At 41.6% G+C, this 27507-nt stretch overlaps 1 protein-coding gene across 2 annotated transcripts in view; it reads right to left on the bottom strand.

The window, feature by feature from the left end:
* CHN1 (chimerin 1) overlaps positions 1 to 27507 on the bottom strand; it is a 73786-nt gene that overhangs the window by 17468 nt on the left and 28811 nt on the right. For both annotated transcript variants that reach the window (XM_015868432.1, XM_015868434.1), the window contains 2 exons: positions 20437 to 20725; positions 5373 to 5450 (listed from right to left, as the gene is read on the bottom strand). In XM_015868432.1, the coding sequence (XP_015723918.1) occupies positions 5373 to 5450; positions 20437 to 20725 (367 nt within the window). The remainder of the gene's footprint in view (positions 1 to 5372; positions 5451 to 20436; positions 20726 to 27507) is intronic.

Below are 27507 nucleotides of genomic sequence, written 5' to 3'. Positions count from 1 at the left end.
AAGAACATGATGGATCTGCACAGCTTTAGCCGGGCAGAAAGCAAGGCATAAAATAAACACTGAACTCAGAAAACAGCCTCTCTGACAGCACACAACAAAGCCATCCCTGTCACAGGCTGCCACAGTCTCCCTGGAGAGCAGCTCCATCAGGACCCATGCTCCAAATAGAACAGCGTAGCCTCTTCCATAGCAGTCCATATCAAGCTGCTGGCAAGAAGAATGGGATCTGGAAAATCCAGGTAACATTGTCTGTGTTGGGATGAAAGATAGTGACTAGAGAAAGGATGGAGAATATGTTGCATCTTTACCTTCATACAGAGCCCTCTGTTTTGGATGGCCCTGTTGGTTCTTGGAGGAGACCGAGCTGGCTGGCTGGGGGCTGAGTGACGGCACAATCTAGGGCCCTGTGCTGCATGGTGCTCCCAAGGTGCAGTTCTTCTGGCTATAGCAGTGTCTTTCAGACAAATGCCTAAGGATGATGGGACGCTGCTGATGAAGCCTGTCAGCTCAGTAGTCCTTGCTGATTTGCAATTCCGTCAACTGAATTCTGCCTGTTGGGACTCTACCAAGCTTTTAATTGGATACAGGAGACATTGTAAGTCTCAATTAAAACAATAACTCAGCCTGTATTATTAATGTCTGAGTCCTCAGTCACAGCTGATTTCATCAGGCACTGGATGCACCCACACTGGCACCGAGTGCCCTCTGTACACATCCCATGTACAGACAGAGGATGCCTGGATGTGAAGGGCATAGAAGAGAGATCAGTGAAAAAAAAAAACGACCTCAACTATTGGTTTGGCCAATGCTTCAAGTCAGTGTTTGCATACACTAACAACTGGCAGGCCCTCTAAAACGAGCGTCTCAATCATTCCAAATATTACAGAACATGACTTTCCTACTGTGAGGCAAATGTCGCTGCTGCTTAGTAATCTCAGAAACAAGAAGACTGCCATGACAACACACAGTGCAGCTGTAAGATAACTCACTATCACGTGAAGGTATAGCAGAAATGAGCGTAATGAGAACACTGCAGCAAACCAGCGAAAGCAGTGGTGACTGCCTAACCCAGCTGTGGTGCTACACACGTGGAGCCAGCCTGGGATCAGGCCAACAGCTTCATCCAGCAGCTCCAGAGAAGGGGGCCGTGGTTCAGAGCATCAAGTATAAATAGCACGGCTATGGGCAGTGGGCACAGACATGAACGCTGAGCCGGCTGCCCTTCCTCCCAGTCCTTGCTCACCCGGAGCCCAAAGCACTGTCATGTCATGTTGACTTCCTGGTTTGTGCAGATCATGTCAGCAGAAATGAGAACAACTGGAAAACGGGGTTAGGTTCTGCTCTAAGAGAGACAAGGCAACAAATGTCAGAGAGAATGGCAGGTTGTGTGCTTTTTGCCTTGGAAATGTAATGAAACTGATCACCTTCCTTACAAAATGGAACAGCACATTGTGTTTTTTTTTAAATCGATATCTAGACACTGGAACGCTACCCATTTCATTCCAGGCCTATGTTACTTAACATCCGTGTCTATATACAAGATTCAGAAACCATAGGTGAAAATTGAATAAAATCTTCATAGTTGAAACAGTAGGTATATATATATGCCATATACACTCCACATAATGACATAAACGTTAATACAAAACCTCAACAGATCCCTAAAGAAGTGATTTTGCACGGATGCTACATTTAATTTAGAGGCAGAAACGCTGATGAGAGCAGAAGCAGTGCTCCCTGCCCTGGAGGCCCCAGTCCCTGTAGACTGTTTCTCAGCCCTGCCACTCATAGGCTGCTTTGCTCCTGTGGTCGTGTGTATGGGAGACGCACAAGAGTCACAGCTAATGACTTAGAAAGCTGCCAGCAAGGCGGGATGGAACTATAGCTGAAATACAGATATAGAAAAAGAAAAATCAAATCCAACCAAAAGCAGAGGCAGATCTTGAATTCAGGGATTAGCATTCAGAAAGCAGAGAGGGTTAAATAATACTGCACTATTGGGCATCTGCTTTAGAAAAGACAAGGCTTTAAAAAAATAAAGTTAAAAAGAAACATTAAATAAATACCATAAGAGGAAAAAACTAAATCCATCCATGCCTAAAAGCTTTTCTGGCTTGAACTGCCATATAATGCACCACGGGTTTCAGAAGCAGCTACACACAACTGACAAGATCTCCTCAGAAGTTTTGTGGAGGATTTTCTCCAGTTTTGCTCTCCAGATATTGTCACTGCCTTTGAACATGTTTTCCCCAAGTCCCAGGAGCCCAAAAGAAACCTCCCATTTCCAGAGGCTTTCTTATCTCTGAGTACACGCAGATGCTCTCTCCAGGGACTGTGCTATAGCAGCGCCCAGCTCTCCTTCTGAATATTCATTTGAGCACAGTGACTCATCTAAAGATGTTATGAAAAATCTTCTCATTGCCAGGGCTGGACTCCATCAAAAGCAGCACTCTCTTTTCAGTGGAGACTGACCAACACACCCCAAATCAGCATCTGCCCCACTTTTTGGAAGATCAGAAATAGAAATGAGTTCATGTCAGAAGACACATCAAAATGGCTTTGCTCAATGCAGTACAGGTTAGTTACGGTTTCAGGTCTTCTTGCAGCATTTCTTCTGCACTTTCCACCTGCTGGCTGCCAGCGTTTAGGCACAGCCCCAGGAGCAGCTCATTAGAACAATGTGATTTGGCACAGAAGCGATTTGTTATGGCTTTTTACACCAGCAAACACCTAGCACAGATGCAATTACACAGGTAAAATCTGGGCCAGGGCAGTGGATTTGTTTCAAACAAATGACTCTTGTTAGTACCAGCAGTATGTCTATTAAAGTGACGTTTGAGTCCCTCCATATTGGCAAGGTCCCTCCAGCAGACACCAGTCCTCACCGAGCCCACTTCTCACACGTGTATGGGCTGCTCTGCCTCCATTCCAAAGGGGTCACCACAGGAGGCTGCTTCAGCATGGAGAGATGAACTGTAACAAACACGACTAACCTAGCAGCGTGGCTTAAGCAACAGTGGAAAAACACCTCTGTTCTCTGGAAAGTTGGTTGAAAGGGCATCTCCTCCACTCCATGAAACCAGCACGAGCTGCTGTGCATTAACCATTCTCCATTCCTCCTCCCTCCACTGAGATGCCATAGCACCTCCAGTGTAAGAAGATCCTTTCTTTGATTGATCAACATGACTGGTCCAAGCAGCAGCTGGGCAAAGGGTCAGGTCTTGTACTGCCTCGTGCCTGCAATGCCAAGAGAACGTGGGCTGTGGGGGTGCAGAGCAGTGTCCTTCTTGCTGCAGGGCCCTGGAGACAGCAGTTGCTTCTGGTCAGCTGAGCCCTGTGCCTTCATTTTGTTTCTTGTTTCAAATGCCTACCAGCAACGGGAGGCCCAGAAAGGATTTTTGGGCTGATATTTTCTTTCTTTCCTATGCAAGTAGCATATATTCTGCTCAACAGGCAACCTAGGGCACTCACTGAGGCACTAGAAAGGGTGACATCTTTAGATACAGAAAGAAGATTTGGACAGATGTGAAGAACAATAAAGCAAAGAGGCACACAAGCCACTCATTTGAAATCCAAAACACAATCATCATGAAGGGCTTGCAGTTATTCCTTACAGAAAGAAAAGGAGCCACACTTAGCAGCATACCCTCAGAGTGCTGCTGCACACCCCTCCAGGTGAGCGCATTTTGTTCTGCTCTTCTATAGCAAAGTTACCTGTGCAAGGTGGCTGCATCTCACTGACCTGAGAAACCAGCTGCTGTTAAAGGTAAATTCTCCAACCAGCTGTACACATAAAAGGAACTACAGCATGACTGTTATGAAGAAAGCAATCTGTGTGGGCAGCCTGTGCTGTGCCTGTGACACTGGATCAGACATGCAGCTTGTTTCAGAACAAGAGCTGGAAAATTCACAGCTACACAACCATTCAAAAACAGCTTCAGGGTAAAAGCAAACAAACACAAAAAACCACACAACAACTAAACCCAAATGAATGAAAAATCAAATTATCACATTATTTTCAAAGCAGCCGTGTTTCAGACTGTTAAAGGAAACAGCTGAGGAACAGAGACGTCTACAAAACTAAATACGTATCACCCTACATAGGCTGTGGCACATGGGAAACCACTGCCTGCTGGCTTCTGCAGGAACCATCTTTAGACTCTAAGGAACAAATGGAAGTTGCAAGGTGCCTCAGATCTCTAGGACAATTCAGGGTCTTGCAGGGAAAAAAACAACAAACCAAAGGCTCTGCATTTAACTGACTGGCAGCAGGGTTAGACCACACCGAGAACTCATTAAATGCTGTTTTTATATAGCATTTTGTTTTCAAATGTGTGCTTCAATGAATAAGTCCAACTAAACATCCTGATTGTGCACAGCTTCCAATTCTTGTCATCATCTGAACTGAAAAGCCAGAAGGAAGTAGATAAAATCCAATGGCCTGGAGGTAAATATGCATACATGCACGTGTGCACATCACACATGCACACGTGTGTGATGGGAATTAAAACTGAGAATCTGAGATAATGAAAAGATTTCTGATTAATTAAATCAGACACCTATGTGACGTTAATGGCTTTCCCTTCTCCTGAAGCTGATAAAAGCAAAAGTTATATAGGATAAAAATTCATCAAGATGATATTATAGGCTCCACGTCCTGTCTGTAAGTTCATACTAACTGCTGCAGGAATCTGGGACGACACCAATTCACTCAGCCTTACAAACCAGGACTGCACATGATCTGACTGCCAAGGGTTGAGGAACTGAACCTTTACTGGACACTTATTACAGGCAGACAGAAAACATGCATGTGCTGCGTTAACAAGTCTTAGCAAAGTGCATAAGGCATTTGTTGTTTGCTTTTTTAAATCAGTACAATAGCGAGAAGCGATACCGAAGGCCAGGCAGATTTGGTTACGCCACAAGGTAGTTGCCCATGTCAGCAGCTCCAGCAGCCCCATGTAAGCCACGCTCCTCTTGTTGTGCTCAGTTCGTTAACATGAAGGGAAACAGAGACCATCTGCTCCGTCCAGATGCAGCAGAACATGCTTCTTACCTCCAAAGCTATTTACCAGCGACAAACTGAGATCTGATTAATCCTCTAATCAGATGTAAACGACTTTTTAGCATCACATCACCATAAGTAAAACTGAACTACAGTGATATGAATGGAAAGAAAAGTTGGCAGGCTTCAACACTGCTGGCATCTCCCAGTACCGAACAAGGGTAAATGGAACAGATAACCTGGATGTGACACATAGTATCAAACACACACATACACACACAGGCACGCACTGCAACACTGCAGCAATTCCAAGTGAAACGCATCCCCCACGGTACCTGTAAAAGGAATAAGCAGCGGAATTTCTTACCTTGAAGTTATGAATCTTCTCGTATTTGGGAACATGTTCGTTTTCTTTCAGCGTCGCTCTTCTGACAAGCGATGTCAGCTGCGAATAAGCAAAGAGTTTCAGAGGTTGCCAGATCGTCACCGAGGACTTCTGCGCTCCCAGCTTCATCCCCAGGGCCGCTATCAGCAGATCGGGCTGGCGGCCCTCTCGCTTGGAGTTGCGCACCGCCGATCTATTAGCTCTGTGCCCCGGCCACGACTCTTTGGACGGCATTTTGGAACTGACGGGAGTAGAGGAGAGCCGGCCGCGCCGCCGCCTGTCAGGCTCGCTCTGACGGCGCCGGGAGGGGCATGGCAGCGGCGGCCCGCTGTGGGCACGGCTAGCGCTGCGGGACGCGGCGCTGCGGGGGGCTCCGCGCCGGCATAGCGGCACCGGACCGCAGCTCTCCCTCCGCCGGCGGCCGCGGCTGCGGAGCGCTCCCACCGCCCCGCGTAGGGCAGAGCCGTGCGGCCGGCACCGCCCCGCGCCCCCGCCCCGTAGCCAATGGGGCCCGGCGGGGCGCGGCTGTACCGGCGGGACGGGGCTGAGCCCGCACCGCTGCGTGGGCGCTGGGGGCACGGGAGCTCGGCGGTGCTCGGCCCTATTCTTCTAAAGTCACTTTTGTCATCGATACTGACGTCAATGGGAGCCCGTCAAACTCGCGTCAGGTAACGACCTCTGCTTCCAGCGTGCCGCCAGCACTGCTGCCACCTGAAGCTCAGCCCGTGCCCCCTCCCACCACAGACCTACGACCCCAGCTACACTCCTGCAGGACTCCCAGAACACCAACGGAGTCCCAACACACTGGCACCCACAGCTGGACCTGCTGTGCATTCCTGAACAGTTCTCATCCAGGCACCAGGACCACACTGCTGCTCTTACAGCAGCGACCCAAACCACGGGGTGAGCACCGTGTCCCTTTCACGTGTAGGCACCACACAGACCTTTCCCCATGACAACCTGCCTGGGGAAGGCAGCCCCCACTGCTCGGCGCAGGGTGCAGCGCTGCAGCTACTCTCCCTCCTGCAGCAGAGGTATTTTTATCTCTCATGACTCAGTAACAACCAAAGACAAGCGCAGTTTGTCGCAGGCTTCTGGATGGAAATGGTGTGTTGCAGCTGGATCGCTGTGTCACTGTGCAGTTCAGTTCTGCAGGTATTGCTGGCCACAAGCCCTCAGCATTCTCAAGCACAGCAACCGCTACCCTGCCCCTGGGCTTTAATTACCTGCACAGAGGCAAGCTGCAGAGACTGAAGTTCAACATAGCATAGAATCGCTTGATCTTTAAGGATCCCTTCCCATCTAGTCCAACTCCCCTGCAATGAACAGGGACATCTGCAGCTTGATCCGGTTGCTCAGAGCCTAGTCCTTATCTGCTTCACCAACCACTAATTTGTATTGCAAGTAAGCTGCTAATAATCCAGACCCTGGCCAAACATAGAACAAAACTGCTCATACACAGGGCATCAGGAGCACCTCAATATGTGCAGGAGGCTGCATAATCTCCCTACCAAGTGACAGTCTTCCAGCAGCTACCTCAGTCCGCAGAGCTTGCTTTTAACCACTCACGTCCACTGCAGGTAGATAGATGTGCTTCTCCACATTCTTCTGCACATCCTTCTAATATATGCCATATACCAGTAGGAGATGAAGAAAAATGAAGAGAGCACTCAGAGATGCCAAAAACTGACCACCTCATCTTCACACACGCATGAGAACAGCACGGTCACAGGAGGAAGAAGCAGGTCTTTGAGCTCCTTCAGTCTGAAAAACTGATTTATTTTCAATTGCACTTTAGAGTCACGTTAGTAGAAACCGATCTCTGGATCCTGGAAAATTAAATCTTAAGATTGCCAATAAAAGGGTAAGCACAACTACCCAACAGGGAAAGGTCATATCTCATGGCTCTAATTATGAAAACACATTATAATCTGAAAAGTAGTTATAAGATTATGAATTTTAATTCTAACATTGCTTTGTGTTACAATAATCTAACTAAGACCGCTGATTGGTTTTACATCAATCTGTTTCCTACTGTTCAGTGCAAAGCATTTTCTGCTGCTTGCAGAAATAAGAATGCTGCACACATGTACAGCAAACAGCCCCTTACATGCACTGCTTGCACCATAACTGTGCACACCATAAACCTAGACTGAAATAAAGAGAAAATCATAAAGTAAGCCACTAAAAAAAATAAAAGAAAAACAATAAAAACAATATTATCAATTTCTTACATATATTTCCCTAACAGAACCCAGGGCTGCAGTTAAAATTCATCTCCAGAAAACTGCATTTAAATGATATCATCATTTTATTCCAGCATATTTATTCCAGCATTATTCTTCTGCCATTCCCTAACTCTGGAGGTTTGGCATTGCAAGACAGCACTCTTTGCACAGCCCTTTTCCTTTACTTCAAAAGCTGAACTGCAAGCATTCTCATTTGTCCTGAAGCCTCATCCATAACAGGGCCTCAGTCCGGGGGTCCTATTGAGACACCACTTTCCTTACTTCTCCCTGAAGCATTCCTTCACAGTGCAGTGGAAGCAGCTATTTTCTTGAGCACTATTTGTTCTCTCTGTTATTTGGATAATATATGCATATTTGCTGGTGCTAATCTCACAATTAGTAAGTCTTATTATGAAGACTCTACAGAATTGATTTTAAAGTCATCCATGGCTTGCAGTAAATTCCAATTAGTCACTCTCTGAAAGTCACATTATGCAAGTTTAATCCAGTCATACAATTCAGTCAGCATCAGACAAATTATCTTTCTAGAAAGGCAAATCAATGCCTTTCCCATTTGTTGAGGATAAACTGAAATCACTCTAGGGGGGAAAAAAAACAAAAACAGAAGATGGAAACATCAGGTTAATCTCACAAGCTCTGAAAAAGGCTGGGCTTACTCAGACATCCTGAACCCCACACGCATTCCCAGCACAAAAGTGTTTCCTTGCATGACCACCTGGCTCCTCTCTCAAGCACAGCATCATGTTTTCTTCAGTCTTGGGAATGCGTGTGCAGCACACAGCAGGTTTTTCATTCTCATATGGTATTTTCATGTTGCAATGACTAAATAGGCCTTTATTGTTTCAGACTTTATATGTAATACAATCTCTTCCCCCTAAGGAATGCAATTTAATAATAATATAGGCCAGCAGTTATACTGCATGCAATTTTTCGAGAATCACAGCCTATTGTATATATATTTGAAAGCCAAACCTTCAACCAAACTTGTGGACAAGGAATGCCTGGCAAAGCCTCCATCCCCAGGTAAACTGTGTGAGCAGAGGGGAGAAATGCTATTGAAGAGTTCAGCCCAGTGCTGATATTTCAGAAAGGGGATGGGAAGGGCCAGCATGCCCCTTGGCCACCAGACAAACACACAAGGCCTGCAGACAGCATTGGGCTCACACAACAACCAAAGCAGCAGAGATCCCTGTGCAACAAGCAACCCACGTTGCTTGGAGGACTACTGACAGGGTTTCAGCCCACCATTACACCTACAGACACTGCTAGATCAGGGCTGCAGAGTGATGTGTATCGCTGTTGGGACCTGCAGGATGAGCAGCTGGTGGAGCAAAGAGCTGCCTGTAGGCCCTGCTGGCCCTGAGGGAGCTGTGCCTTCCTGATCGTGGTCTGACTTGTGCTTGCTGCAGCGAGGCATTGCTCCAGCAAAAAATCCCTTGAGTTGCAACACTTCAAGGCAAATCTTACTCCAAAAATAAATTCAAAGTAATTAAAAAATGCCCCAAGACAACGTGCTGTATAGGAGCAATAAAAGTAAAAATGTAATGCAAAATAGCAGTTGCGTGAAGATTACTCTAATGGCAAATGCTTTTTGTTACTAACGTGCTACATGTAAGTATCACAAGGCAAAACAAACCATTGGATTAATACTTGGAAACTACAGGTAACTGGTGATCCACACTGTTGGAAAGGTTTTCCTAAGAGAGAGAAGGCAAATAAGAACCTTAATCATACCCACTGATATGGGACCTGACCTGTCTCCTAGCAAGGGAATGTTAATGGTGGCTAAAAACTTCTTTATCACACCCATTTAAGAATCACAGTGTTAAAAGCTGATTTATAATAAACTCCTGCAACTTTATGTAACTGAAAAATCATAGACTCAGGAATAGCGATACTCATGTAACCCACAACGTCTTTCCATTATTACATTTACTTGTTTTTCTTTATTTATTCCTTGTGGAAAGAGAGCCTTGGATACTGCTATAGCATAGGCAAGCAGTATGGAAACTTCTTTTTATGTCTCATTAACGTTCCCTTACCTGATGCACAATATTTGTTTCACATTAGTCTTCTCTTGCAGTCTGATGCTTCTCACATTATCTTTTTGTTGTTCTACATAATAATTCAATTTAGAATGATTTAATTTACGTTATAATTGAAAACCGCAGCTCATTAATTTCTAAACACTCTCTATATTTCAGCCACACCTGTTCCTTTGGCACATTCTCTATTTTGAATTCATCCATTTCTTCCTGACCAGGCTATGTTGCTATGATACACGTGCTGTCAGAGTTTCTTCCTTCAACGTACTTCCAGACCATAATCATACATACTTAGCAAAAATAAGGATGAGCAAAGCCTTCTAATCTTTCTTTAAATAACACTTAATTCAACTCCACAAATCAAGGTGAAAACATTTCTTACTCTGAAAGAATACTAGAGCTGTGACATAGATAGGAAACATTCATGCACAATTTATAATAGTAAAAATCTGCTTATGGTCCACCTCCCTGCAGAAAAATGGCAAAACGTGGTAATCCCATGTGTCCATCAGCACTTCTGGCAGACCATGACTAACAGTTATCTACGTTCAGCTGTGTCCACGGGCAGAGCTGCACCACTGCACTGGGTCAAGGTCTATGCTCATTTTACACGGTATAATTAGGCAGACTGTGAAAATGAGGAAGGCTGATCACCCTTTAGATGAGCCACTTGTGCTGGCCCTTTGTTTTCTTGCTATTTCCATCTCTATTTAAATCAGGATTGATTTGAAACTTGCAATGAAGGAAACCAGAGTGAAATTACCCTCTGAAAAGCCCCGAAGTCAAATTATCAGTTTATTGCCACCCATAAAATCTAATCCCTGATTAGAGAATCGGAAAAAAAACACCAACAAACAAACATTGTTTTACATTCTGTTGAACAATTTCCAATTGCTCCAATTTTCTCATTCTCCTTTCTCACATATGGTTCATCTTTCCTATTTACTCCCTTTAAGTTTTCTAATTAACATTTTTAAATGCTTCTGTCATGGAAGTTCTTGTGTAGAGGCAGGAAGCATCCAGTTTCCCTAGAGGAAGCTATAGCTGTTAGAATTTCTTACTTGCAATGAGCACTCAAGTAACCACTGTATCAAATGGCCAAAATCAGTATATTATATATATTATATAGTTATTGACAATGCCAATTAAACATTTATCCAGCATCACTGCTTCCTTCTTACTTTGTCACATTCTTCATCCTAAGTAGCAGGTTTTTATTTATACCTCAACTAGTACTGAACTAGTGGTTCTGCTTTGAAGATCTCTATTGCTGTTTGAATTATCAGCAAGAGCAGCCCAAGAGAAGGCCCACAAAGTTTCCCAGTGAGCTCTCAGCCCTGTCACTCTGCTGAGCAGTGAGCCTGCCCTTACAACCAGCCTATGATGAAGGTGACTGTTTCCAAGCACAGGCTGCAGCTTTGTTTGGAGGCTGGAGTGAACGGGAAGCTGTCACTTAAGAGACCAAAGACTTTTAGACTCAGTGAAAGATTAAATCACCTGATACTTTCCTAAGGTTTTGTGCATTTGTTTTAAAGACATTGTAACTTCCACCACCAGGCAATTCCCAGAAATGTCTGAACCCAAACCCAATCCGTTATCATATTAAGTTAAGTAAATGCTGCAAGGCTTTTCCAGCAATGCAAAATCACCAGAAATCTTTAAGCAGTACGTCATGTATCCAAGAGCTCAATGCATACAGCTTTTCAAGTATGTCACCACTACATGCAAAACTGGGAATATGGCCTTCCACATCTTCACGGTATTCAGCCTCTGCTCTCTCAGTTAGGAAGGGGGAAAATCCACTTGCCTTAATCAGCAATACTAATCCAATTCACAAATTGGAAGCCGTAAGAAAATGTACTAATTCAGATACACATATGAATAAAGTTTACTACATGACTTTAAGCTTTGTGACACTAACTCTAACATAGCACACTATTTCAACTGCTTTAGCTCTATACAAAGGTTATAATAAACTCCACTAGAAAGAATACGGCTTATGTGCATTATAATGTGTTCTTCACTGTAAGAAACACCATCCAGTAGTTATCTTTGAAGTTGTATGGGGGTGAGCAATACTAACGCTAAGATAACAAAGGACAGAGCAACATCCATTCATCAACAAGCCGATTTTTCAGTATGATGGTTCTCATACTGCTTAAACTTTAGGGCTGCAGTAACAACGAATGCCAGAAAAAAACACCACTATTTGTATCTGCTGATGCCATGCACAAAAAACAGACATGGAAAAGTTGAACGTTCTCAAAGTTAATGATATAAGGAAGACTTTACAAGACTGTCAAAAGTTGCTGTCTTTGCCGCTAACTAGTATGACAGGTTTGAAGCAATAAGAGCAAGTAGTTTTTTGAGCTTAGCAACAAAACTGCTCTCCCTACTTTGTTAAAATTCTGAAGAGAAAAATATTCAGCTAGAGGCTAAAACCAGGCATAAGAAATTTATATGAAAATATATTTTCTGTCTGTGAAAGATCAGAAGGAGAGAAGCAAAGTTTTGAACAGATCTACTTCTGCAGCATTAACAACAGAATAAAGGATTGATCTTTCTTTCTTTCATAGTCCAATGCTTCCAAATACTTCATTTAGGCACCCTAACTACTTCTCTTTCTGCTAGGACTTAGACATTTCACTCTTCAGGGGTCTTATGTGTTTGGTAAGCACTTATGAATGGGCAATTATTAGTGGAGCAGATGTGCCTGCCTGTCATGGGACTATCCAAATGAATGGGTAATGACAGACGATACCTTCACAGGTCCTCATCCTTTCCATCTTTGTACAGAAGCCAACTGATACCTATTTGTACTTGTGAGAAGGTAAATAGTGACCAATATAAAATGTTTTCCCCCACTCCTATCTACATAAAAATCAACCACACACTACAAAAATTAAGCTTAAGTGAATAGATGTAGAGGTAAGTAGAGAAAATCCCTGGTTATCTGACTTGCAGTGCTGAGTTATGCAGGGTACACAGTCTCAGAGGGTATAAAACACAAGACATCCTGGTTATTAGTTCACAACAAAAGGTGCTACTCATACCACTTCCCACTGCCTTGGGAATTCTCATATTCAATGAGTGACCAGACCTGACCCTGCCTAGTTTATGAGATTAGACACAACCACAGCCCAAGGTGATTATCACCAGCTATAGAATGTCACATTATAAAGTCTAAGTGAGGTAAGAAACCTGTAAATAATAAAATTATCCTTTTATAGGTCACTTTATTCAATAGTCCAGCCTGTTTCCTGGAGGAGTGATTAGTAATAGAAAATAATTAGGAGATGCCAGATGGGAGGAGGAGTTTTAAAAAAGAAAGAAAAAAAAAAAAAGACCCAACACACAGCTATGGAAACAGAACAACAAATGACAGAGCTGCCAGCTAACAACCCACTGCAGTCCCTCACTGCCCAGGAAGCTTGTGGCATGAGTGAGAAGCGGCAATCATATGCCTGCTCTGAGAGAGATCTGCCAGCTCATGTCTGGGACCACTGGAAGGACTATGGAATTGTGAAAAACAGAAAAACAGTCAAGGAAAACTAGTTTTAAAGAAAAGGCCTTCATCTCCACATATACAGATGTGGGGCTTCCTCACTATACGTCTCAGCAGCCTTTCTGGAAGCCACAAGTATACAGCCCCTGGAGATGGGAAGCAACAGGCTTCTTCTAAGGCTGAAACCACTGTCTTGAGACAGACCTCTCTATTTCCATGTCCCACCTCTTAAGATCTATGAGAAAACCTCTTTCCACTCAAAGGCAGCCAACCTCTCTGGCTTCTCGTGAGCTTCCTCCCTCTCTCCCTTCCTCCTTGTGCTAGTCTATGCCAAGGAAAATGGAAGGAAACACCCGCCAGACAACAACAGAGAAGCTATGGGCAGGTAAGAAAGGCAGTAAAAATGTAACCAGATCCAAGCTATCAAATGACAGAAATCCCGGAACTGCATTTTACTAGTGAAGGCTTCACACAGATTTACTTCTATCAACACTGAAGGCACAGGAAAAGAAAAGCACTTCATTCATCGCTAATGGCTTCATTTTATCAGCAACAACACAACCAGTATTCTTCAGACTTAATTGCACAGCAATCATACTGCTTTACAGCCTTCTTAACAGTTTTACTCAGCATTCATTTTACAAAGGCTTGAGCAGGCACAGGAATACACCGAGGGCAATTACTCCCTGTGCTTTTGTAGAGAGCCTGGTTGTGAGCCTGAGGGACTGCCCCTAATTTCATATGGCAGTTGGCCCCTTGGTATAATTAAACACTAGACTTCACAAAAACTCCACCTCTGTGTATAGACCTCACGTGCCAGGTCACAAAAAAAGCTACACTTACCTGACAACGCAGAAGGTAACTCTTCTCAGTGAGCACCCAAGTGACTGGCACCTACGAAGCAATGCTGAAGTGGAACGCTGATCCACAGCTATGCATGCCCACAGCACAGCTCTGAGATGGGAGGCTGTGCTGTGCATTTGAAATGCAACGTGACCCAAGACACTCTCCAGTTCCAAGTCTGTGTGGCCTTAATTGCTTCTAACTTTGCAATACTAGACCAGCAGTATCCAAGTCAGGCTACCAACACAGACATACAGCCTTCATTCCATGGTAATTCTCCATATCATTGCGTGGCTATTACATTAATGTGCTTTAAAGGCACAGGTGGGTGAGGTTCTGGAAGGTTAAATGGAATCAGCTGGGATGCCATTTGCAAAGCACAGGAACTAATAGGGCACAGCTGAGTGCCAACAGGACTAGCAAGGAACAAAGATGACAGTTTGCCTGGGACAATCAGTTGAGCCAAAGAACTGTTTTTAGCACTGGAGCAGAGACACTGGTCCAGCCTGAGACCCTTGAAAAGAGTCTGGCTTGGTATTGTATCTTCTGCAAGTGCAAAGCACCAGTGAGAGAAGAACAAGATATTCTTGTGACCTAAGGATTCAATTAGCAAAATTTACGCTTCATTTGGAAGCCCTGAATCTTAAAACAATATCAGTTTATATAATCTTTTTAGTGTATCAATTTTACTGCCACGCTGAACATGATAAGGGCATAGATTACTCTCAGTGACTGTGAGCAGAAAAAGCACCCTGCAGCAATGAACCTTCTCATGCTGATGCCTGCATGCTGAACAGCACGTGTGATTAGCTCATCTTTTTCAGGTCTTAATAAATATACAGTTAAGTTGAAAACATATGTGTTTATAAAAACATAATGCAGCCATTTACAGTCTTATTTTGAACTGCATAGGCCATACGTAATGGCATATATGTAGTACTAGGTGACTACCACCAGAAATGCCAAGAACCCGAGGGGAAGATGAGGAGGACTGAGGTAAGCTCTGTGGAGTATAACATTGCTGACGTACTGCAGCAGCTACCTAAAAAGCAGACTCATCCTTTGTTCCATTAGGAACTTTCTTGCTATTGACAAAATTGTCTGTGCTTTGAAGCCTCTGCTGAAAGATAGGCTAAGCCCAGAAGAAATAAATAGAAGTTTTTGCCTTCCACAGAGCTATGTTTTATTTATAAATTACATTAAACTTACAGAATGATTGTCACAGACACCCGCACAGGGACTATGGAACAACATTTGTGAGAAAAGAGTTGACAATCTCCTCCAGTTAACCCGTGGGATTCTTCAGTGCTCAGCCTCGTGTGTCTTTAAGCGTACTTCACGGTAAGCATTTATAAGCTGTACATTTAAGAGCATTACTGCTTTGACGCTACACTTGATCTAGCTACAGCTTGTCTACAGCGTCAAACCTTACACAGCCATCTTTTCTGATAGAATCTTTAATTTGATTAAGTGGAAATATTTCAAACAGTTTCCAGTATCAAGATTTCCTCACTCCTAAAGCACATCTTCTACGATCATTAAGACCTTGTCTTCTTTCCAGCCCCCACTGCTCCCAGCCTTGGCATTACTGGGTGCCAAGTAACACTCAAAAGTCGCCTTCCTCCATTACAGACTTCCCTGAGGGGGATTATGTTTCTACAACAAAATACTGTATCTTTCTCAGATACATTTCCTGATACATTTCCTGGTGTTCTTTCCCTGAAAATGAAATGAGCCTGGTGGAGGGAGGTTTTGAGCAGATCTTACTAACAGATTTGAACGAGAATAGGAGCAGATAAGCAGTAGTGGTCTTAATGAAAATAACAGTACTGGCTCAAAGCTGGGAAATGAGACAGGTCCTCTGGGAGCAACTGTAACGGTGACCCTCCATTTTGGATGTGGAGGCTGGCATGAATCCATTAGAAATGTACACAGATATTGCAATTAACTTCATGCTCTGGATTATCTTTGGAGGCAGCCTTAAAAGCATGTTTCCTACTAAAATGACACAGGTTTACATTTCCAAATCTCCCTGAACAGAGTTGCAGTCAGCCTTGGTCACTACAGAGCAAAATAAACAGTATCACCTCTCGGACCATAAAAAATAAAACAAAAGGGTGATTTTGTTGGATGACTGCTGCACAAACCTTCTCTCAGTTCTTTCTGTTTTTGGGAATTGAACTGAACGTAGCACAGTCTAGAAAGGGGTTTCATCTGATTTGCTATTACTGCAGCTCCTTGAAGAAACAGCACTTGTCACCAGTGTAAACAAGAATAGACACGATTCAGTTGCTATCCTAACATTAGCTTCAGTATTTCATCCTGAAAGACAGGAGAGATCATAACTGATTATTTTGTTTTATTATAACAAATGTTAAATTTTGGATAAATCATACACCTTACATTAATACTTCAAAGCATGTCAAAATGAAAAAAATAATTCTATGTTTTGCAGGGCTTTCAAGAAGGACTTTGATGTATATATCTAGGTATTTATTAATTTTGTAGAGCTACCATTTTTGTAAGGTATTTAACTCGATCAAGTCATCTCTTTCAAGGCCGTAATTACCTCTGAGAGTGGAAAACGTTCAGAAATCCATCAGTATTCAAGGCACGAGAGAACAGTAAATCTTGCGATAGTGGGTATTATTTCCATCCCCACATTAGGCCATACTGACTGAATCCACATGGGAAGCTCCTTTCAAATGAATCCCAGGCCTCTCTCTTAACAGACAGACCACGATGGCTGCACAATTGAGTCCTGAACAATCTGCAGACTGTTTTGGGAGCCAGCAATACCCTTATAGCATGGCAGCTAGAATACCTATTTAGGGCACTGGAGCACATCAAGCCCTCTCCCATTTTTAATCTCCACTCCTCCAGTTATCTATTTAATTCTTCCACGGGTTATGAAAATCATAAATCAGTACCCAGTAATTTTATTTTCAACTTGTACAAAGTAAACAGTAAAAATCCTTCTCATAACTAGGGAGGCAGGGTAGTGCTTTATATTCTCATGCTTTTTCTATTAAGAGCTGCATCTTAAATCGCCCCACAATGCGGTCTGTTGCAGGACTCAGTACCTAGGAATACTGTGACTTGTGTCTCACAGTTCTCATCTACTGACTATGTAATTTTTGTCTTTTCAACTCTTACTGTCATTAAATACCTCCCCATTACTAAAACTCATTTTTAACGCATTGAATATAACAGGTCGCCCAGCATACAATGAGTTCTTCTAATACTGATTAATAGCTGAAAAGTGTGGAGAACAAATGAAGTAGTATTAGTGCACAGCAGGAGGGATCTAATATACATGAGTGGCATTCTCTGCCAAAGCCCCATACCAAATTCATGGCCAGGCAAAGTGCTCTTTAATATTTCATTCTCAAGTTGGAGGTGTGTTCTCTGGCTGCCCAATTTCCTCCACTTGATTTTATGTCAGGAAGTGAAATTACAGTCTCACCAGCTGTTCCCCAGCCAGAGCATGTCTCCTTCCTTTCCTTCTTCTGAAGGATTTATCTTTAGTACAGTGCTCACGCAGCACTGGGAAACAGTCGCAAAGCTTGAAGTTGGATCTGAACAACTCCTGAATCTGCAAATCTAGGAGCATATTTAGTCTCAGTACTCAAGATCTGGACATTTTTCTCTGTTTACAGAGGAGGAACGTACAGTGACAATTGAGGGAGAAGCTCCCTGATACCAGTATAAAGTTGATAAAGGTGCATTAGATGCCAAATACTGGACTGTGCAGAAATATTCTTTATCATCATTCCTGAGTCAGTGTCACAGTACACAGCATTTACTTTTCAGATGATAAGGCAATTTTTTAAAATTTTTTTATTTTTTTTAATATTGTTGGATTTTGGACAATTTTCTTTGCATCTCTGCTAGAATTGTCAATGTTGATTCAGTGAGATACCCTTCATACTGAATAATTCCTCCTGCCAAAGATATATAGAAAATACTTGACCTATTTATCAGTGTCCTGCAAGAAGGTTTCCTTCTGCCATGGCTAAATTATTCAAACGATTGCTTATAATAAGGCCGGGAGTATGTGATTATAAATTGAAGTTCTCAAGTAAATATCAATAAGAAGCAGAAGCCCACACAAAAAGGGTACAGTGACCTTCTAAGCAATTTAGTACATACATCAACAAAAAGCTCATCATCTAGCAGGTCTCCTTTCCCCACCACTCCTGCAGCACATCCTACAACTTAGAGAGGACAGAGGAAGGATTTGGCAAGCCTTAGCTGGGCCCAAGGGCTCGTTGCAAATGCTGAGGTTGCTGCTGGGACCAGTCACATGGCTGAGTGCGGAGATTTGCTGCGTGAGGTGACACTTGGAAGTCTGTCATTTTCCAGCACAGGCGCTAAGAGGTGGACACAGGCAGCAAAGGTGTAACCTTTCTGCCACTCCATAGTAAAAGGACCACAATGTGACTTTCCTGCATAGCCAAGAGTAGTGATCCCAACAAGCAATGACTTTAAATTAAACTGGAATCTCCACATTTAACTGCACTGAGATGACTGTATGCCCCACTGTGTCCATGCCAACATGGCTCCAAAGCACATACAGTGAAGAGATTCAAAAGCTGGGCTTTAGGCTGGCAACCATCACTGCAGTTCAGCCATGTGGCACACAAAGCAACCTGAGTTGCTTGTAACTTCCAAACCGTGTGGGATGCTGCCATTACAAAACCGACCTCTCTAAATGTTTTTCACCTAAAATTTATATATGTGAGAAATGCTTCATAAGTACTGAACTATCTAATGAAAAATATTCAAAACAATATTCACATTTTGTTGGTGGGTCTGACATAACACCATGAACTGTACAAAATCCCAGCATCTTTCACTAATGGTAAACAAAATCCCTTTTGCGTCAGTCTAAAAAATGTTGTGACAGAACAGAGTTGTTTGTCACTTGAAAGCCACTAAATGCAGTAAGAGTCAATGGTGACTTCCAGAACTCATACAGAACTCAAGATATTTACCCAAGGTTTGCATTACAATGAACCCTCTACGATAACACAAGAAGAAATTCTTCTGAAACAGCACTCTGCAAGTCAATGGCTGTCAGGAGCTGTCACACCTCTACCACTAGTGCTTCACAGGAAACAAATCCAATATTAATATGGTCAACTAGTATCAATATGCCCATAGGTATTTCTTTCATTAAAATGATCTGATTGCAGTAGGGCAAACTGAGATTCATTCTCATACCAAGTTGGGAGCTTCATCTCTCCGCAAATTCAGTGCGCCAGACTGCTGGAGAAGGATTTGAAGGACCAAAACTATAAGCCTCCCTATGGACTCTGAACACAATTTAGTCTCATTATGATGCTCATGTATGTTGGAAATCATTAGTGAGAACACTCCTTGCCCACAAGACAACCCAAGATCACAGACATATTTCTGATTGGAAAAACAAACACATGTTCCAAACTAAGGTTAGTATTTCTTCCAAGCATTAAAAGCATGTCAGATACTCCTGATGACATTGTGAAGTCAGTGAAGTTGGGGAGCATATCAGATTATTACACATGCATTCACACATAAACATATGTAAGAATATGCTTTAAAAAGACTTTAACATGCTGGCTTTTCAATAAACCAAGTAATTAGTTTAATATGATGGAATCTATATTTTGCTTTCTTTAAAAAAGTCTCAATACAGTGAATAATGTCACAGGCAGCTGCTTTGCCTGCCTGATACATTCCCGTCTCCTTTAATATTTGTTTTCTCTGGTTCTAAGATTTCTTTGTTGTTCGTTTTTCTTTTTTAATCCACAATGCAGTCAGTTCTCAGCTGATAATGCAACTCTTTGAAGAGAGCAATCTTTCTTCATAAGTCTGGCTGAGGCCAAAAATAGCACTGTCAGCTTCTGACAGGCTGAACTTAGTCGAGTGAAATGTTTTAACTTTTTATCATCTTAATGAACAGGCTTATTTATAACGTGGACAACTTTACTGTCACTGTACACAGACTGCAGAAGAGATTATGGAATGCATTTTGTTTGGGGAATGCTGGAAGGAATGTAAGGAATACATTTTTTTGACCAATGGGCAATTGTTTTAGACACTGTTAACAATCTCAAGATGAAATATTTTTAGCCTACTTGAAATAAAGGAATGACTTAATGGTAACATCTGTAATGGTGAAAAAACACGAACCTTACAGTGAAAAGTAACACATTTCTGAAATTTGCAATATGCACAAATACACCATTAAAAAACAACACTGAAACAATGTGAAATATCACCACTAATGCAATACTATAAATAACTGTGTTGACTAAATATCTACAGATACCTTCATTACTTTATAGTGGGATGGGAAGGTTAGAAGTATAAAATAAAAAATCTAACAGAAAGAAGAGTGTGGGTTAACAATTGCTTACCCTCTTTTCTGCTACCTCATCCTCTCCTGTAGAGTCTTTGCCATCATGTGCATCTCTCAGGGCTGGCATATGTTTTTTGTGTGCTGGCTCTCTGTTTAAAGTTGTATATCCTATGTGTTCATAAATTGGATTTATTGTCATCTTGGCAATGTATTCTGCTGCCTTGGTTTCAATATAAAGAGTAATCAATCCATCTGTCACCAGGTCATGGATGGACTCAAAACGTTTCTCCCCAACAAAGTGCTTTCCATCGTAGTAGAGTCTGAAGTTTCTGGTTTGACTTCCAAATCTGCCTCAATGAAATGGGAAAGTATTTTTTTGAAATAACAGTAAGCAAGAATAAAGAAGAGCAATCAAGCCTTTGCAAACAGTAAAAAAATACTTTATCACTTAAAGCTGCGACTAAAATAAGTCAAGTTCAGACATGACTAAAAAACTTAACTTCTACTTAGGACAGATAGGAAGGAGAGATTAACAACTGCAGACAGATAGCCAAAACAGTAATTGTCCCAGAAGAGGCTGTTTGTTCTTATGGTCTTTTAGCCTCTCCATTATCCTGTGGAAAAACTGAACATTACTTCATGTTCTTTATGGCCTTTTTTTTTTAGTACTTCACTACTGCACTACTGCTGTAGTCAATTTGTGTGGCTCTAATATGAAGGGTTCTCATAATAGTGTCCTCTATTACAGTTGATCAATATGGAGTTCTGATGCAGTCTCAGACCTCTGCACCCCTGCTTTCTTGCTGCAAGAGGCCATTCAGGACTCAGCTTGGCTTCGGTGCCAACAATTACACTGAAGCAGAACTGCTGCCAGAAGTGGAGCAGCACAGGACAAAATGGCACAAGGGTAAGCACTCTTTATTCCTGGCCAAAGGCCAAGGACTAACTCTTCAAGCTTTGTACAAAACTCCTTCTGTGTTATGGCAGTTAAGTCCTGAGCTTCAAGCAAATCTTTATAACATAAAGCATAATGTGTAAGCTATCTGATACTAACAGTTCTGCAGTCTGGATACAATCAGACTTGATGCAGTCTTTAGGCAACCACAAACAGGAACACTGATGTTACCTGAATATCAGCACCTTCTCAAAACCTATACTTTGAACCTGCAACAATTTGCTGCCTAAAAGTAATCTCAACTTGTGAAAACACACCAATGTTCACGCTTGGAAACAGCCAATACATTTCATGCAGAGAAGATGCAGGCAAGGAGATGCTTTTATAGTTCACTTCAATGCTATTCCTTGGTCAGACAGCAGCAAGGGTACTGCTTGGGGTACTGGGCCCCCTTGTGAGGTCAGATCAGCCAAATGCATATTAGAAACTAAATTTGAAAGAATGAATTGCTTTCATTTCACAATCACAAATTCTGCAGAAAATGTTAAGGAATAAAGAAAACACCGGTGATTTGCTGAAGCGATTTCTTTTCAAAGCAGCCTTGCCCAACAACAGAAGGCATATTAGACCTTGCCTCGGGTGAAATATATAAGCAATCTTCCTTCAAGTATGGGCAAAATCATTTGTTCTTCAATGTGTAATTCTTCCTCTTGTTTTCTGAATCAAAATGCCAAACTTGACAGTGACTGTAATTTCAGGAGCTGCTACATCTGAAGTACACTTAATTGTGAAGCAACACACTCCTGGAAAGCTCTTAGGAGTCCACATCTGGCTCACTAATAATAGAGAACATGTTGCGTAGAAACTACATGGCATTTTACCGGGAATTAATTGGCACATATATGCACGTTTTTATGCCACACAAAATGTTCAGTGCATCAAACAAGATCTTACAAAACAACGGGAAAAAATGCATTTTTAACCAACAATAATTTGATCACAAACATAATTTGGAGTGAAAACAAGACATTGAAAAGACATTGAGTAGAAAGATAATATCCCAAGATAGAGCAGAAAGGGTAGGAACATGTTCAGGCTCACTCTGTAGAGCTGCTTCCTTTTGAGCTGCATATACTATCATCTGCTAACATGGTACAGGTCATTCTGAATTAAAAGCATCTTCTTTCCAGACACGTGCCAGACAACATTTTGGGAATATCGGACATAAATCAGTTTTAATTGGACTGTTAATTCACTAATGATTTTCTCCTTTCCTCTCACATGTTACTTTTACTGGTTATGCCCAGTAGTTAGATGTGACCAGTATCATCCTGACATCTCCTCAAGCTCCCTATCCCTACTTCCACCAATCTTACTTATTTCCCTGCCAACAGTAAGCTTTCTGAGACATGCACTGTCTACAAGCTGCGTATTCACACAGCAACAATCTGCAATGAGGGAGTAGCGGCACAGCAGCACAAATACTTTACTGTATAAAGAGGCAAAACTGACTCAGCTTAGCATGTGGCAGTTTTGCCCACGAGACATTTCCCTTGCATTCCCTCAGCCATCCGTAAGGTTAATATGAGCTCAGAGTGCTCAGCACTGCACAGTGCCAAAGCAAGTGCAACCTTCACTACCTCCTGCTCAAGTCAGCAGGACCAATGCACTGTCTTTAAAGCTCCATCAGCTTTAAAGAAGTAGAAGGTCACTTATGGCTCTTAGCTTTCTAGAAGAGAAAGTATTATGCTAATCTTATCAAGAAAAGATAAGGCACAGAAAAGCTTCTCAGGGCTGATTACTACCCACGGTGGCTTGGCTTTAACAACATCCTTTGGCTTTAACAACATCCTTCAGAGTCTAAAACAAAGTTCTAAAGAAAATATGGCCCAATGCAGAGAACAATCAGAAGTTTTTGAAAGATTAATGCTCTTCACACTGGGGTCAGCAGGTGCATAGTTGTACCCCAGATGTTTTACTGAACAGCCCTTATGCTGTACATGTGCTCACACTGCTGCCCATAAAGCATGAAAGATACTACAAGGAACTGGATTCCCTAAAGGGCATCATCTTTATCCCGGTACTGACCCACATGTCAACACACAAGTACACAGTTTTAGTTCTTTAGCAGCACTCATACTTAAACTCATCTTTTAAACCTCACAACAGGCTGAAACCTCTTCCCATATGGATCTGGGGAGTAAAACATCCATTTTTTTCCTGTATGCATGGCCTTCTGAAGGTGCTCTCAACTTTCTCAGTTCAAAATACCTTAAGATAATTTGACAATTAGCTCTTAAGGAAAGGTATTTAGATAAACAAGTTACTCTGCATCAGTGCTGTAATCACTTGAAAAAGGTGCTGTAAGGGGTGAAAATCGAACAGTTTGCCTTTATCTGCTTTTCCATTTGTTCCTCATCGAACTGTTTTCTCTCTATTCATTTCTTACTGGAAACACTGTGGGGAAATGCAATGTTTTTTAAATTGAATGGTATTAGCAACAAGGAAGAAAAAATCCACACAAATCAATACACCAAGAATCTCTATCAATATGACGTCTGATAACTCTTCATTTTACCTCTCTCAAACTCATTTAAGTTTCTCACCACACAATGGGACTATTTTGATGAAATATAAATGCAAATGTACGTGTCCATTTGCAAATGATCAATCCAAATTTGATCTTCACTCTTATTTAATGTTATGGTTTAAATTTTTCCATTAGCAAGAATATTTCCTTATGTTTACCTTCTACAACATTACTGCAGCCTACTTTATACATCACCGTGGAAACTAAGCAGAGCCAAGATTTGATATTTCAACTTCCTGATGGTCTCCTCCTAAAGGCAAGCATTAGTACCAGCTGTTTTTTGTTTTAGAAACAGAAAACAGGACACAAATAATGTATGTTCTCTTTTGGTTTAAACAAGGGAACATTAGATGTTTTTCCAAGAAAAAGAAATAGACCTCTGACACCTCAAACGGTCTCATTGTATCTATTGTGCATTTGTTTGCAAGCAGCAGGACCACAGATAAAAGACTTTTCTTATTCCAAGTTGTCTGAAAAGCAATCACTCCATCTAGTCCCCTTGGTTTCCAGTGGGACAGAGCGGATACAACGTGGGAAAAAGGATTAAATGGTAGAGTAAATGTAGCCAGTAATAAAGGACTAAAAAGCTGAATTGGGTACCCATAGCATGAGAAAGGCGGGCTTCAGACTCCAGCAACCACTCCGTAAGCAGCATTCATTGATCAAACAAAAGGAAGAAGTGAAGGACTGAGAGCCCATCTGTGCGTTCTTACCATTTAACATGATGGATTTTACAGTCCAAACACAGAACAGTACATTAGCTGTTCATCTCTTTCACAGGCTATTTTATGATGAGAAGAGTATCTAGCCTCTACCTACAGACAAAAGCACTGTTTAAACACTTAGCTGCCACCATACCATAAAGTCAGCACCCCACAGCGATTCCTACATCCTCATTAGTTCTGACATTGCCATCTTCATACTTGGAGCTGGGAAATTTTAAGTTCTGTGAATGTGACAGAAGGTCAGTTGGACTTATTCTTCCCTTGGAGAAAAGCATCTTTAATGCACTTTGTGGCAAGAAGGTAGAAAAGTCCTGCTTAAAATTACATGTCATAATTTCAGCTCTAACTTCTGAAAACTCTCATTCAATACTTAAGAGTCTTGATACTCAAAAAAAAAAAAAAAAAAAAAAAAAAAAAAAGTTACAGAAATGTAAGCAACGTTGAATGTCTCCTGACCATGCTGTGTTCATGTGAAGGGAAACAAATTATTCCACAGATCCTTTTTTGGCCAATTCCCTGGTCAAAGAATGTAGATCTTGAATGCTGCCAAAACCTACATAGTTAATCCAGAAGGTCTCTGACTCCTGAGACCAGCTAACTTTTGGTTTTATTTGTTAATGTTTTATTGTTTATTGGCAATATTTCTGAGGTTGGCTGGGGAACTGTGGAATGTGCCTTCTTCCCAGGGTATCAGAGGAGGAATGGTATCAGCTCCAAAACCCAACATAAATGTATAAAAGAAACCAAATGCATTAGGAGTTGAAAGCAAAGGTGCTCTTAATAAAAGCAGAGACAAAAAATCCCTACTGTCTGATGAGACTGGGAAAAGTGGCAGAATACAGTCATCCAAGACAATTTTCCTGTGCCATCTGGAAGGGCAGTACTTGCTGGCTGACTACTATAGCTTGATTATCATTAATTAGTTGTAAAGTTATCCCTGAAATCTCATCAGACCCAAGGGCTGGATGAACATATGAAAATGTAGATTAATATGGAAAAAAACACGTGGCATCCTTCAAAAGAGAAAACAAATCCCAGAGCTACAAACGAAATGTGGCTACCTCGTGCCAATGTAGACAAAAACTTCAACTCACTTAGGACCAGGTAAAATAATTCCAAGCTGATGCTGTGTCCTTGATGGCAGCCTCTCAGCAGTCCCTATGAAATGAGGCTGAAGATTATTACACTGTTCTGATCCCCAGACTTCCTTATCCAAAAAGGAACCAGCAATGTGCAAGCAGCATGGCAGGGAGGACCAGAGTAATGGCAATGCCCTGTGGATCCTGAGCTGTGCCACAGACAGCACAAGTGAGAGACATCTGCTCCAGGGCATCAGCAAGTAATAACAACTGCTGAAAACAGTGAACTCTGAAACTGTTATCAGCCCTAGGTACTGTAATAATGTGTTTCATAAATAAATCCAAGAAAATTAAGAGGAAAAATTTTCTTTTGTCTCAAGGTCTTATTTTTAATAGCTTTAACAGCTGATTCTCACCATCTCAAATTCAGAACAAAGGCCAGCTGATCTATCAATAACCATGTATGCTATTAATGTGCAGTAAGATCACTTAATGTGTAGAACCACTCTCAGTGTTCCTGACCAATGATAGGTTGCTTGAAAATAACTTCTGGTTCTGACATGAAACTGCTGTACAGGAGTATTACCTCTTCTTATTACTGCAGTTGCACACCCTATTCCATTTAAACTTGATAGGACATCTCTGAGATTGCTCTGATGATTCAATCAGAATCAATACCAATGTTTGGGCAATGTTTTACAGCTTTCTCTACCTGGCGAGACTTTGGTGCTTCTTAGGAAAAGAATCACTATGGCTAGTGATTAAGACACATTTGAAACTTATATATACACAAGGGAAAGCAGCAAAAGCTTGCTGTTTTCTCTTCAAATGAAAGCAACACTTTAAAAATCTATGCTGATATGCCTTGAAAAAAACACCTTTTGGAACTGTTACTAGCAGGAACTTTCACAGCTTCACATTAAGCAGATATAGTTATCTTCTACAAAAAAAAAACAACACACCACCTCCCTCTGAGTGTTAACTTTACAGTGCAACTCCATGGTTGCTGTATTCCTTTAAAGCAAAACTGTGTTTTAATTTTTCTAAGCTTAACTATCAACTCTCCTCAGCATCTGCTCTGCAAATTTCAAAACATGTGTACAGATTTTATTCGGCCTGTGCATAACATTCTCATTTTAGGTCACATCAGATGGTCTTTGGTAAATTTAGAAATAGAACAACGTCAGGTCTGTAATGGAAATTCCACTGTAATCATTCAGAGAGAAATGCCACAGTATAATGCTCAAACATGTTCATTTTTGTTTCATTTACGGCACTTTCTTCCCCAGAAGCTCATGACCACCTTAACTCAAACGCTTCTACAGATATTTTCATCCAAATAGTATATTGCTTTTAACTGATCTCACTAAGACAACATGCATATTTAAATTCAGTATATCAAGAAAACACAAAAGGAAGACAAAGTGAAAATGAAAGAAATGTCCCTATCATTAAATAGCTTTGCAAGTGCAATGAACTTAACAATATGCTTGCCATTCTGTCCCTCTCTGCTAGGATGGCTGACTATGGAGAAGGGAGTGGAGAAATGCTGCTCTGTTGTTTCTATGCTGTTTGTCTTCTTTACAGATACTTTACAGGATATTATTCAATGTCTCAGAGGCTATATTAAAAACAAAATAGGATTATTTTTTAAAGTTTTATTTAGATTAAAAATTACCACGGTAAGATTTCTGTTCTAGAGAGATTTTGTCAAATCTGATTTGCCTAAAAGCACTTTTAATCCCAAACTTCCAAGTAGGTTTACTCAACTTAATTAAAGCTATTCCATTATTTGCTGCTTACTTAAAAGCTGTTTTCTCAGTGCACTGTATGGAAAATA

This window comes from Coturnix japonica, chromosome 7, assembly GCF_001577835.2.
Source record: "Coturnix japonica isolate 7356 chromosome 7, Coturnix japonica 2.1, whole genome shotgun sequence".
NCBI classification, from domain to species: domain Eukaryota; kingdom Metazoa; phylum Chordata; class Aves; order Galliformes; family Phasianidae; genus Coturnix; species Coturnix japonica.
The sequence above is the reverse complement of the archived record's forward strand: the minus strand, read 5'-3'. Positions and strand labels throughout refer to the sequence as shown.